At 40.4% G+C, this 13,221-nt stretch overlaps 3 protein-coding genes across 3 annotated transcripts; 1 reads left to right on the forward strand and 2 right to left on the reverse strand.

Annotated features, from left to right (window-relative positions):
• Nucleotides 1-1,212: 1,212 nt before the first annotated feature.
• C922_00461 (hypothetical protein) lies at nucleotides 1,213-2,634 on the reverse strand (the record flags this gene model as incomplete). The annotated part of the gene is made up of 1 exon (XM_008816077.1): nucleotides 1,213-2,634. One exon carries the CDS (start codon nucleotides 2,632-2,634, stop codon nucleotides 1,213-1,215), a length of 1,422 nt encoding a protein of 473 aa, XP_008814299.1.
• A 1,747-nt stretch (nucleotides 2,635-4,381) lies between these two features.
• Nucleotides 4,382-8,404, reverse strand: C922_00462 (hypothetical protein; the record flags this gene model as incomplete). The annotated part of the gene is made up of 1 exon (XM_008816078.1): nucleotides 4,382-8,404. The coding sequence occupies one exon, from the start codon at nucleotides 8,402-8,404 to the stop codon at nucleotides 4,382-4,384; it is 4,023 nt and encodes a 1,340-aa protein (XP_008814300.1).
• An 866-nt stretch (nucleotides 8,405-9,270) lies between these two features.
• Nucleotides 9,271-10,590, forward strand: C922_00463 (hypothetical protein; the record flags this gene model as incomplete). The annotated part of the gene is made up of 1 exon (XM_008816079.1): nucleotides 9,271-10,590. The coding sequence occupies one exon, from the start codon at nucleotides 9,271-9,273 to the stop codon at nucleotides 10,588-10,590; it is 1,320 nt and encodes a 439-aa protein (XP_008814301.1).
• Nucleotides 10,591-13,221: the final 2,631 nt, after the last annotated feature.

Consider the following 13,221-nt stretch of genomic DNA (forward strand, 5'->3'; position numbering starts at 1 on the left):
CCAAAATATAATTTTTTTTTTTTTTTTTACGCTCAAATATTGCTATATGCAAATTTTTCAGAGAGAACATTTCGGACGCTTATAAACTCTCCTCATCAATTCTCTCGCGTGGAGACAAAAAAAAAGAGAAAAAAAAACAAGGCCATCTGAGAAAAGGGTCCCCTCAATGCATAGCTATAATGCCTATCCTAATTTCCACCTGGGTGATAAATACATCCATAGGAGGGTCTTCGAAAAGGGCATCTTTTAAATGTGCACAAGTCAGACGAAATAGGAGCTCATAAAAAATGGTGCACAATTAGTACACGTATGTCGCTTTTCCTTTTTACAATTCTGTTGATCAGTTTATTACCTAACCCTCTTTTGCTCAGATAAATGAAAATCCTTGGCGCCTTTTCAGTGCAACTTAGGCGGCCATTCGGTCATTCATTCTTTTCGCCCTCTTCGAACTGAGAAACATACCCATTGGCGTGCAACAAAAAAACGAAAGAGGGAGATTTACCACGATGCCATAGCATATTCCTACATTTTGAAAAGATAAAAATTGCAATAAGGGTAATCTACAAAGTTAATTAGTGCTCCATTTGTTTATAGTTTTTTTTACACATTAAAAAATTACTGGGGGATTTAAAAAAAAAAAAAAAGAAAAAAAAACTATCAATTATATAATAATGATTACAATAATGGTCGCAAAAAACGAATGGTGATACGAAATGATGCCTTGTTCTAATTGCACAAATGGGGTAAACGAATCGAAGAAAAAAAACAACGGGTGAGGGCGGGTGCACGTAAAAAAAAAAAAAATAAGTAATAAATAGTAAGTAATAAATAAGCAGATAAATTGGTAACTAAATAAGTAGATAATTCCTGTTCCGGCGACTGGACAAGAAATACTGAAACGCAGGACCAAACATCAACTAGGGGGTTAACGAATTGGGGAATTAAACAACGGTGCTAGGGAGCTGGAAGCGACGAAACAATGAAGGAAGCGCTGCAGTGGGGGAAGCAGGAAAGTACGCTAGCACGGGCGTAGACACACAGGGAAGGAGGGAAAATGGTACAAATGCGGGAGAGAAGAATAGGGGCAGCCCCAATAGTTTATTATTTTTTGTTTTATTTTTTTTTTTTTTCTTATTTTTATCGCTATGCCAACTAGCACACCTGTGTGGCAAGCGCCGGCGCCCCTCTGCCCCAGCACGTAAAAAAAAAAAATTAACCAAATGAATGAATTATCCGAAGGACCTTCTCTAGCGAATTATATATGTCTATATTTTCAATATAATTAATTGGCACATGCAAACATTTGGTCCTTTCCAATAAATACTTTTGTATGTCATTAATGTAATTAATATTTTTTATATACTTATTTTCTTCTGTCTTCGAACCTACAGATCTGCTTGAAAATCTTCGAATGCTGGTTTCCCTATCATTTATGTATACTAAAAAATAGATAATTCTGTTTGGATATTTTTTGTTTAACTTCTCCATCATGTCTGCGTTCAGATGAACCCCCTCAATGATGATCGATTCCTTACTCCTTATGTGATCGTTAATTAGGTCATCGATGTAAGTGAACAGTAATTCACACTGCTTCGCGTAGTTCTCGATGCACCTCCTTTTTAGCCGCGTTTCCTCACTCTCCGCTTTGCTCGCTTCGGGGTCACCGTTACCTTCACTCCCCCCACCGCTATTAACACCTATACTGCTACCCCCACGGCTCGTGCTAGAACTAGTGTCCCCCTCATCTTCGCTGCAGTTCACCTTCCACGATTCGTACGTTGAAAACTTAAGATACTTGTCATCCTTCACTTTGTATTTTCTTAAAATTTCCCGCACCACATCTGTCGATAGAATCCGTCGAATGTTCAGAAAAACACCCAATAGGCAACTAAGGGTACTCTTCCCCCCCCCTGAGGTTCCACTCAAAATAATGATAAATTTCTTTTTCCTGAATTTGGAAAGAACCCAATTTTCGCACTCTGTGTTCGGCATCTTGTTGTACAACTCAGTGTTCGGCATCTGGTTGTACAACTCTGTGTCCAACATTTCGCTGTCCAACTGAGTGCTCAATATTTGGCTGCACAAATCTGTATTCAGCATTTGGGTATACAACTCTGTTTTCAGCAGCTCGTTTTCTAACTCATCATTTACCATTTCGTTATCTAGTTCTGTATTCACTTCGTCTGTATCTTCTTCTGCATTTAGTTGGTCATTGTCTGTGTGCGTTCGCAGCTTATCGTTGGATACTTCTGCATGTAGCTTGTCCGCATCTTCTTCTTTCCTGGGCCTTTCCCGCAGTGTGTTCTTCTTCTCATCAGTAAACTTCGAACTTTGCTCCAGCTCCGGATGCGACCTCCCCAGATGCGACTGCTCCATATTCTCCTCGTCGTCGCCCTCTTTACTCCCCACAAAAGTGATCCTAAACTTGTCCTGCTTCTTCTTCACCTTAATGTAAATATCGCCTATAAAATAGTACCTTGAGCATATGTACATTTCGTCATCGTTTTTTTTATACTCTACTAGTGGTATCCTGTCTCTAAATTTTATCATTTTCTCCACGAGTTCCTTTTTCTCTTCAATATGTTTTCGGATTATATCTTCTATGATTAAATTGTTCGATCCATCTTCGTTCATTTCTTCTAAATTGGATTTTTGCTTAAATATAAGAGTGAGGGGTAGAGAGCTTGTGCAGGAGAAGGATGATTCTTCTGGGTTGCCTTTCAGAGCTATACCATTCTTGTGATGGGGGTTCCTCCGGGGAGTTATGCTTCTCCTATGTCCAAATTGCGCCTATCACGGGGGAAGGGGGGTTGCACATGCGAAAAACAAAAGGGGCATTCCACGGGGCCCGATGGGACCATGCTGACGGAGAGCAGCCTAGTTGCATAGGGGACAGTTCCACAGGGAGCAGTTCCATACGACGTGCGGACGTAGAAGCTGGCAAGAGATTAGCAGAATGGGCAGAAAAGATGCACACAGCGGCATACATAAGGTGCGTAGGCGGGCTATGCCCTGCTTCGCGCTGTACCCTTGCTTTCAAATTCAACTTTGGATTTCTTCCCCTGCGTCAGCTATATATTATAACGTTGACGAAAAAAAAAAAAAGCTTAGGAAAACAAGGTGAAATTTTTAGCTCCCTCCAAACAGTTTTTTCGCTTTTTCTACCACCTCTTTTACTAAGTATGTTCTTAAGAAAATTTTGAGGGTGCAGAAAGAAATGTACAGGAGGGGCGGTTTTGTGGATTGTTCCTAGCTTCGCGCTTTACACTTTGGACTAAATGCACGCGTGTAAGATATGTACGTATATATACGGAGGTTTAGAATTTTTACATATTCACGGGGGTACGGCGTTTTCACATGACATTCTCGCTAAACGTGAGGGGTATGCTACACCAACTGCTCATTTGTCAATCTACAGCTGTCATTCGTGTGCTGACATACCTGCCTCTTTCTTCATTCGACCACGCGGCTGCTGGTAGACGCATGTACATTCGTGTACGTACGTGTAAAGTATACTTGCAAATAAATCTACGCACAAATACATGGATCATAACGGAAGGGAACACTCTAATTTTTTTTTCTTTTCATGCACATGCAAGTGAGAAATACAAAAAGGGGGAAGAAAAAAACACACACGGAAGAAAAAAATGTAGTCGTAGGAAAACACCCTAACCCCATTACCTGCTATATATGTGCCTTTTACACGTTTCTAAATTTACGAAAAAATGAAGAGGAAAATCTATGAATGAAAATAGAAATTCACTTGCAGAAACGTTGAAAGGGCATTCCGTTTGTCGTACACCAAAATAAGACCGTTTTGCGTGCGCCCCCCTCCAAAAAAAAAAGAAGAAAAAAAAAACATACCTGTTTGCATTTATGTATTCTGTATGCAAGTATAAACTTACCCAATCGTGTAACGCAAAATGGCAAAGCACAATCACGATAAACGCGCAAACGAAAACAAACGGGAGTGAAAAAAAAAAAGAAATCTGCTTTTCAAATTGTCGATAAACCAAATTAAGCGAACTCTCATTTCCACGCCCAACATGAGTGGTAACTCCAAAACGTCGCATACAAAAAAATGAAAGAGAAATTCTCCATAGGAGTGAAGACGCTTGGATTGCAAGAAAAAAAAGAAGAAAAAAAAACGTTCTACTGTTCCAAAATGTGTAAAAGTGTTGACACGAATGACATCCGTTTGGATACCTGCACTGGTGAAACACCTTTTCGACTTCAAAAATGGGGAGATCGTTTTTTTCTGTTTTTTCATACATAGTTTTGTCCCTTTTTGAGAGACGCCGAGTTGTGCGCGTTTAAAGTTTTTTTTTTTTCTGTATGTAGATATTTCCTCTCCCTTAATATGTTTTCTTTTTTTTTCGCCCTATAAATTTTCATAATCATAAGACGTCTGCTTCGTGGGGATAGTCCTTACGCTATCGTCCAAATTGATTTTCAATTTTTTACAAAGAAATTCCACTATCCTACAATTCGAATGCGTATAATATAAGTCCTTATACAGGGCACATTTTTTCTGCAGCAGGAGGATGTATCTCATTTCGTCAAACTTGTATTTATATATAAAAAAAAGCAAGTTCAAAAAGATGGCATTATCGATGTATTCTCTGTTTACGCACAATTCACGAAATATATGTTTATTGATAGACATTTCGTGAAAATATCGAACCTTCACAATTGTATAATATATTCGTATGTATTTTCTCGGCGTATCCTTTTTATTCGTCATTTGATTCTCCTCGTTTAAGTTGCCCTCGTCTGTTGAGCTAGGGGAATTGGAAGCGCCCTTTTGGGTGTCATCCCCCGGTGCACTCGTAAAGCTGACAGAAGGCTGATGTTCCCCTTTTCGCTGCAGAGCAGTGTTATGTGTTCTACGTCCACATTGCTTGTCCTTCTGGACGGGTGTTCCCTCTGCGTGGTCCCTATGTTGGGACAAATTACATTCCAAATAGGAGTTCATTTTTGCGTCAGAATTTACATGCAAGTCCAAATTCAGGCATAACCCCCTTCCCCCCCCCTGCATATCTACCACTTGGGAATCCAAAAAAGGCACCTTTTCAGATGCACACCTTTTGGACAAATTGTCTTCATTCGCCTCCTCGCTGTACTTGTACTGAATATACCTAAACAGAAATATGTTCGTTATTACTTCCACGCTCTGCATGTACTTTGGGTTTTTCTTCCTCGTTCGTAGACACTTCAATATGAGGAGCAAACTGTCATTCGTCATGTCGTAGTAAGAACAAGGGGGGGAAATTGTTTTTTTTCTTAAGACAAGCTGAACAAGGAGGCTTAGAAATTTTTCGTCAAAGATGATCTCATTATTTACATACCTAGCGTAGCTTCTATTTTTGCACAATATATATGCGATGCGTTTTTTTACCTTATCTTGGTCTCCGCATTTGGTGATGCAATTTTGGTGAATCCTACTTATAAGCAGTCTTTTGTCCCGCCCATCTAGATAACTAACATTTTGTGTGCCCCCTGTCCGCTTCGACTGATAGGAAAACTTCTGACTAGCTCCTTCCTCCCCCAGTAAGTAATCATGGAAGAAATCGAGATATACGAAATAATCCTTCTTCGTTTCGCGACAAATTTCTTCACTCATTCGGGCAAATATCTTTGCAACTACAAGGGAAAGGTACTGAACGTTCAGCCAATTCAACTTAAAAATTATGTTCTGCAACAAAAAAAAGATATTCTTCGAATTAAGGTGGTGAATGTGTAACGCGAATAGGTCCACAGGGGTGTACAGGAAGATGTTGCTCAGGACATTATAAACATGGCTGTCTACGTGGAAGGTGCTTCTCTCAAAGTGGATAGTTTCGTCTTGGACGATATTTCCATTTTGGCTGAGATGCTCATTTTTTAATTCTCCATTTTTTGGTAACTTCGAGTTGTATTTCTTCTTCTCCCAAGGGATCCCCCCATTGTTCCATCCCCCTTCGAGGGCATTTCCAAACGCCCTATTGGATTCCCACTTCGAAGTAGCAGTGAGGTTATTACCACTAATGTAGTTAACTTTCCATTCGGTGAATAAATATTTGCTGACTGGACCGGATTCTGTCTTATTTTCACAACGCAAAGGGTGCTTACACTGTTTCATTTGAACTAGCGAGGGGGAGGCAACATGCCCCAAGCTGCCATCACCAGAATTATCCCCATTGAATGCGTAGAAGTGGTGATAAAGAGCCTTTTCATGGTTCGCACTTATCATATTACCCTGTTGGGTGATAAAATCTTCATTTGACTCAAAGGCGCTCTTAAAATACTCGTACAGGTGAATTATTTGCATTGCATTCAGCCTGACGTACACATCAGGCCTCTGCACCTCCTGGACCTGATTCCTCACGGCAAAATCGGCAGAATGATTATTAATTTTGTAGTATACGTATGGGTCGAATTTCTTGAAATCGCTCACCCCGGAAAATAAGCTCTTAAGGAAGAGGAATATTCCTTCGTAGTATTTCATTTGAATGTACAAGTAAAAAAGGTGTAATAAAAATTGCCCGTCGTAGGAGCTTAGCTTGTTTTTTTCGTTAAACTGGACTGTTATGAATCCCTTTTTGTTTTCATCCCTCTGGGGGGGGATCACTTGGGGGGAAGAAGATTCATAGTGTTGGTCCCCTTGCAATCTGTCTAATGTGTCCCCCACTTGTTCTAACCCATGCGATGAGTACTTCACCGTAAAGAAGTCAAAGTAAACCAAAGAAATGTCGCAAAGGTACTTGCTTACACTATAATTTTTGCACTCACTGAGAAGATTTAAGAATTGTCTCCCCTCCAAAGTTAGCAAATCCGTTTGTATCTTTTTCTGCAATATGGTGTCGATAAATACGTCAAAATAGTTGTGCTTCTCTAGCAGCAATTTTAAGTACAGAAAAATCATTATTTTCGTCCGTTTATAAAATGGGACATAATAGTGACACATACTTAAAAGAATTTTTTTATTTAGAAGAAGAACATTCGGGAAGTTATCTATTTGAAAATAATACATGTTGGATAAGATGCGACACATGTCACTATCATTTTGACTCATAAAAATTTTTAAGTTGTTCAGAAGATATTCATACAAAACGGTTAGCAAGTCTTGCTTGAAGTGTTTGTTGTATATGAGTACCTCCATGAGGATGTCCAGTTTGCTCTTACTTCCCTCTTCCAGATCTTTCTCATTATAATACTCGTAAATATAATCTACGTGATTATTTTCCACAATGTATTTATTGTGTACTGATCCGTACGTGCTGTTTATGTCTTCTTCACACAGATTGTAACTTAGGTCTATGCCACCCATGGGGGGATCGTAACTCGATGTGACTTCTCCCCTTTTTTCATCCTTCACATGTGGCATATGGTCAGGGTTCCCCTCTTGTGCGTCACCCCAGAGGCATGCACCAGGTGAGTAACCCCTCTGTTGGCGATTCTCCTCATCAATAATGTGCTGAATCTTTCTCTTTAAAAAGAATGGGTCCACAAACTTCTTCCCCCTTTCTGCCCCTCCAGGAGGAAGGAACCCCAATTTGAGAACAATCTGATCGTGGAAATACTCCATAAGAGAAATACTTGAACAGTTCAGCTTCCTCAAATTGTTCAAAAGAAAAATGATAACATTGATATCGAACTGTAGATTGTTGGAAATGATATAATTTGCCAAACGATCTACCGTCTTCTCATTCTTACAGTTCAGATAAAATAAGGACGTGAAAATGCTCAAAATGTTATCCCCATTTAGCATCTTTTCATTGTCCAAAATAGTCATTAGTAGGCAATTTATGAAGGTTTTATTTACTCTGTTGAAATAGGAATATATGTAGAGGGTTAAATTCAGCTGGGAAAATTTAAACTTGTCTTTCTTCACAAATATAAGCCTTTCCAGCAATTGCAAAAATTTCTCGTTTCGATACTTTAGCTTGTATAGACTAATCAGAACTGTAATGATGCTATTTGGAGTGATCGCATTTTCGTCCTCGTCACAATTATCCATGTCGTAAAAGTTGTCTTCCCAGTTCACTCCACCATTCGACGGGTTTAAACTACTCAAATCGCTCAATTGACTCACGTTGTTTAAATAATTCGTTACGTAAACCCCCATAGAATTCACAATTTTTCTCACCAAGTGAATGTTTTGCAACCTCACATTGCTGACGCTTTTTATCGTGTCGACAAGCTCTCTAAATGTCTGGTAATGTATTGGCGTCTTAATAAATTTGGTTACATTAAGGCTATTTATGTTGATATATTTATTCAGGGAAAAATCCACGTATATATTTTTGAGTTTGTTCTTTTTGACGGTGCAGCTTCTGGACTTGGTAATTTCCTCTGCCTTGCTGATATATGGCCTTTTGTTCAAATGTGCAAAGAGGAGTTTGCCCTTCGTCCCTTTATCCATTGTGCGCGCTGCGGTTGAGTCTGCGGGTTGTGTCCTTCTTAGTAGCCCGCATGGAACTCTCATCTGGTGCAAAAAAAAAAAAAAAAAAAAAAAGGACACATCCACGTACACTTGGTGGGCCCACTTCCGAGGCTGCCTACTTTGCCCTTCACATTTTTGAGGCCACGTAAAAGGAGGGGCTTAGCACGTACATGTAGTATACATATACGTATATAAATACGTATAAATACACGTACATATGCGTATATATATACGTATATCCTTTCGGAACCCCTTGGCGCCTCACCCTTCACGCATTAATTCTGAATCTCCCCGCTCTTTCTGCTTTCCAATTTTTCCACTTTGTTCACTTATTTCGAAAAGCATATCCCCTCGTTGGTCCCTTCGCGCAGACCGCATACGGTTTGCAATTCATACGGCCAGTTTGTCGATTACTCGGGCAACTTCTTTTACATTCAGCCATGTAATTGTCACTTCCCATTTTGGCATGTATATGCGGGTAAGGGCAAATCGTGCAGACTGACCCACGAGACCCCCCCAGGTGGTGAAAGTAGTGTATCTTAACACTTGTAAAAAATTATTTTTTTTTTTTTTTTTTTTCCTGTTTTTTTCTTGTTTTTTTCTCCTGCAGAATGGCGGTTTCCAAAACTAATTCACACTTGTTATAGTGGAAAAAATTCTGGGCCCACCCCTGACGCATGCGTAGGGGCACCAACACAGGTTTGCAGTAACGTACGACATCGCTCCGGATTACATGTGCAAAGAAGTACACTTCCCAGGTATATGATCCAGAAATTCTCCAATTTGGAAAGAACCTTTTCCTAACGACATAAAAAAAAAGAACGCCCTTTCTTTTTCCCCCTAAAATGAATCCCCTAAACGATGACAAGTTGGAAAAGATTTCCAACAACGAACTAATTTGGAGGATCATGGATTTGCAGAATTCCTTGATAACTATCTCTGACCATATGGAGTTACTAAAAAACAAAAATAGGATATTAGATGAAGAGAATGAGAAATTAGAAAATCACATAAGAGACATTGTGAATGATGTGAAAACAGAACTTACACAAAACTTTGACAAAAAAAGGTCACCTCACTTTACTTATGCCCCGGTTATACGTGAGGAGGAGGCAGGAATCGAAAGTTGCAACAGTCTTGACAACGAACGGAGTGTTCAGCGTGAACCCTGCCAAGGGGAGGAATACGCAACTCCTAACTCGATTGCGCCTGTCCATACAGATGCCGCTTCACCGCGTAGAAACACACCATACGGAGCCTCCTCACCAATCGCACAAACAACCAATGCGCAGTTGAGGCAACACACAAATCATGCAACTCCAGATGAAAACGAAACTAACATCGAACGAACCATTTTTGAAAAAAATTCAAACCAACATGTAAATAATATGAGCCTCCAAAAAAAGGAGGGGCATAATTTGAATCTTCTAAAAGAACACACAAAAAGTAACATATATAATTTACTTATGGAGACAGAAAAGTTGAATTCCATATTTAATATTGCATCGAATGTTCTCAACACGTCATTTTTCAGCATATCAAAAGATCAGGATGATAAGAGAAAGGGCAGTCAATGTGTCCAAGTGGGTCAGGAGGTACACCCAAGAGAGTTAAGTAAGCACACACAAAGGGGGGGTTCCAAAATTTGCAAACTGGAGCGTAACCGAATGGAAGGAATTTCAGAGGCGAAGAATTATATGAACTGCTCACGTAGAGATCTTCCTCAAGGGGGTGTGGATGTAAAGGAAGACGTGGAAGTAAATAAAGACGTGGAAGTAAAGGGAAGCGCGGAAGTAAAGAGAAGTGCCGAAGGAGAAGAGAATAGAGATATAATGGACGCCATCGAAATAATGTTAGACACAGAAATAAAGGAGGAAGTTGACGCAAAAGAGGACGCTGATATAATGCGGGAAGTGCTCAGTGTGGAGGAAACACCCACTGGATCGGATACCAAAAGGGCGGAAGACGAAATACCTAGCCAAGGGGGACCCAGTCCTGATGATAAAATTGCCACTCCGATGCATTCACACCAAATCGAAGAAAATCTAAATGGGGAAAAGGACAAAGACGATGAGGACGATCAGGCAAATCAGAGGACACCTGACGAGAGGGATACAATTAAAAGGGAAAGTTCAAATGCTTTGCATAGTGATAAAAATGACTAGCTAGAAGTTGCCAAAATGAATCCATACAACATGCACTTCTGATTCATAAGGGCGTACGAATCGTTGTATTTTTAACAAAGGGATGAAAACAACTTTCGCGCAGTTGCTTTCGAACGGAGGCTTGCCGAGCTGGTGTGCCGGTAGGGGCCAAGCGGGGCAGGTAAGGGGCGTACAAAAAAGGGTCACAAAAAACAAGAATAAAACGCAGGATTCCACAATGTACCGCACGTTGGTCTAACTCACGAGGGTGTGACTTGCGTCCATCTCGCACAGCATGGCAAGCCAACAAAATGCTGCACATTAGAAAATGCATGCGAAAAAGAATTACTACTAATCAAAAGGGGGGGGCAAACACAAATGGAAAAGGAAAAAATATAAAAAACAAGCCAGAAAAAACATGGGGAAACCCCCCAAAGCACAAATATGCCCATCTTCTGCGCAACCTTTAGCCGTGCGCAAGAGAACGGGTTCACAAAAAAGTGGCGCTTCATTTGTTCATGCCATACATGCGCACACACCTCTTCGTGTGTATTTGCAGGTCGAACGAAACAAATTCGAGATGCTATTTAATTATGCCTTTTGAGCACGCAGGAGGCCCCATCAAACACTCCCCTATATTTTGAAGTTATCCAAGCCGTCCCTGATTATGTTGTTTCCTGCCTTTGTGTAAGTGTCCAATAACATTTTTGAAGATGAGTGTCGCATAATTGCCTGCAAAGAAACAATTTGAAATAGTACCGTTGAGCACACATATGGAGATGTGCCAAAAAAAAAAAAAAAAAATTCCATTTCGGTGAAGTGCAAATATATGTACAGTGGAAGAACACTTAAAGGCAGGGAACGGAATGACATACTTGCGCTACTGGAAGCGGGACAGGCGGGTTTGACGTTGCAGCAATTGTTGCAAAGGAGTGTCTACAGAAGGGGAGGCAAAAAATTGCGTCAATGGATTTTAAACATTTCGACATTTTTGCGCAATATGACCAAAACAAAAGAAAAAGTTTTTTTAACCTTAACAGGTAGGGAAATATTCTTCTCTTTTTTCCGTCTTCGCTGATTTCGAGTCCAGCCCTGAGGAGCAAATTCAACACACAGTTCTCTCGTTGAGTGCACATACACACAGTGACAAAGCGCATCGCATTCTGTTATATCCGCGGCGCGTTATTTCCATACCGTTTGGCTGCTCCCTTCAGCGCTGTTTTAAACGTTTCTGCAAAAGTGGAAGCATGGAAATGTCGAAGTGTGACCCAGTGACGAATCAACAAATGAGCAAGTGTCAATCGTTACATGTTCATCATGTACGTATTGAGAAATAGGCGAAAAAAGATAACTTTTCTTTTTTGATAAGTCGCACATTTTTCTCCTTTTCTGCTTCTCTCCCTTTCTCCTTTGCTCCTTTTTTTTTTTTGTGAAATCGATGCATTTTAAAGAGAACTTACTTAGTGGAGTCTTCGTGTTGGTGTAATTAAACTTATTTTTGATCGTCTCCGAATAAAAGCACAGCCCCTTCAGAGGCTTCTTCTCTATCTCCCACCTGTCGCATCGGGTAGAGTAATCAAGTGTTCATTCGAGAAAGTAAAAATGAGGCATATCACGTGCCCAATAATACGAATGGAGGCACAGTTGGACGCACAAATGAACGCACAAATGAACGACGTAGTTGTACCATTTCACCAATTCGTTGTAGGCAAAATTCGTCATGGGTATGGCCGTGTTGCTATACTTGGTCTTCTGACCTTTAATGAAAATTTCTTTCTTTTCAAAATTGATGTCTTCCCAAAGAATCCGCAGGACCTCCGACGGACGCAACCCTATGCCTTTGTAAATTTTGGGAAACCATATGGCAGTTTAAAGAAAAATGCCGAATTTTTTGTTGGCACGAGTGATTTACATAGTAGTGAGGCTTTACGCGGCAGTACCTATACTGAGGGCGAAGATGGCTCTGTGCATGTCCCCGCTGTTCATCAGTAGCAGTTCTATCTGCGGAGGGGGAGGAAATGAAATGGAAAGAAGAGAAGCAAAATGTAATGAAACATGGCGAAACAGAGTTAATGGGCCAATAGGGGACATCCCTGGATGACCTTCTACTAACACTCTCAATCTCTGGTCTTTCTCTTTTCATTTCGTTTCGGTACATCTCGTGTTATTTTTACGGAGCTATCACATCCCCTCGACATACCTCTTTGGGAGATAGTGGGGTAATCTTCCTCCTCGGAATTGTGCTATTCTTAATTTTACGAAAATTATGTACGCTCTTTAGATAGTCCCGGTATAAGGCGTATTTCAGTGATTGCTGTATGTGTGTGTTTGGGTGTGGGGGAGAGTTAAGCGAAATGGAGAGTTAAATTGGGACTACGTTTTTTAAAGTTACGTATTTAAGCACAAAAAAAAGAGGGGAAACCAAACGGAGCAACGAAATTAAATTTCCACTTTATGATGTCGCCGTATGTGTGTAATTGTGCCCCACCTGGTACGTGGACTGGTACAGGGCCATCGTCCTCGGTGAGCAATTCTTCGACTTTAAATACCTGAAAAGGGGGTGCAAATAAAAGTGGAAAAAAAAAGGAGTAGAAGTGTGATAAAGTAAGGTAAAGGATCAGTAAAGGAGCGGCAACGGTGCGGAGCACATCG

The sequence above is a fragment of the Plasmodium inui genome (assembly GCF_000524495.1).
Source record: "Plasmodium inui San Antonio 1 unplaced genomic scaffold supercont1.2, whole genome shotgun sequence".
NCBI lineage: Eukaryota > Apicomplexa > Aconoidasida > Haemosporida > Plasmodiidae > Plasmodium > Plasmodium inui.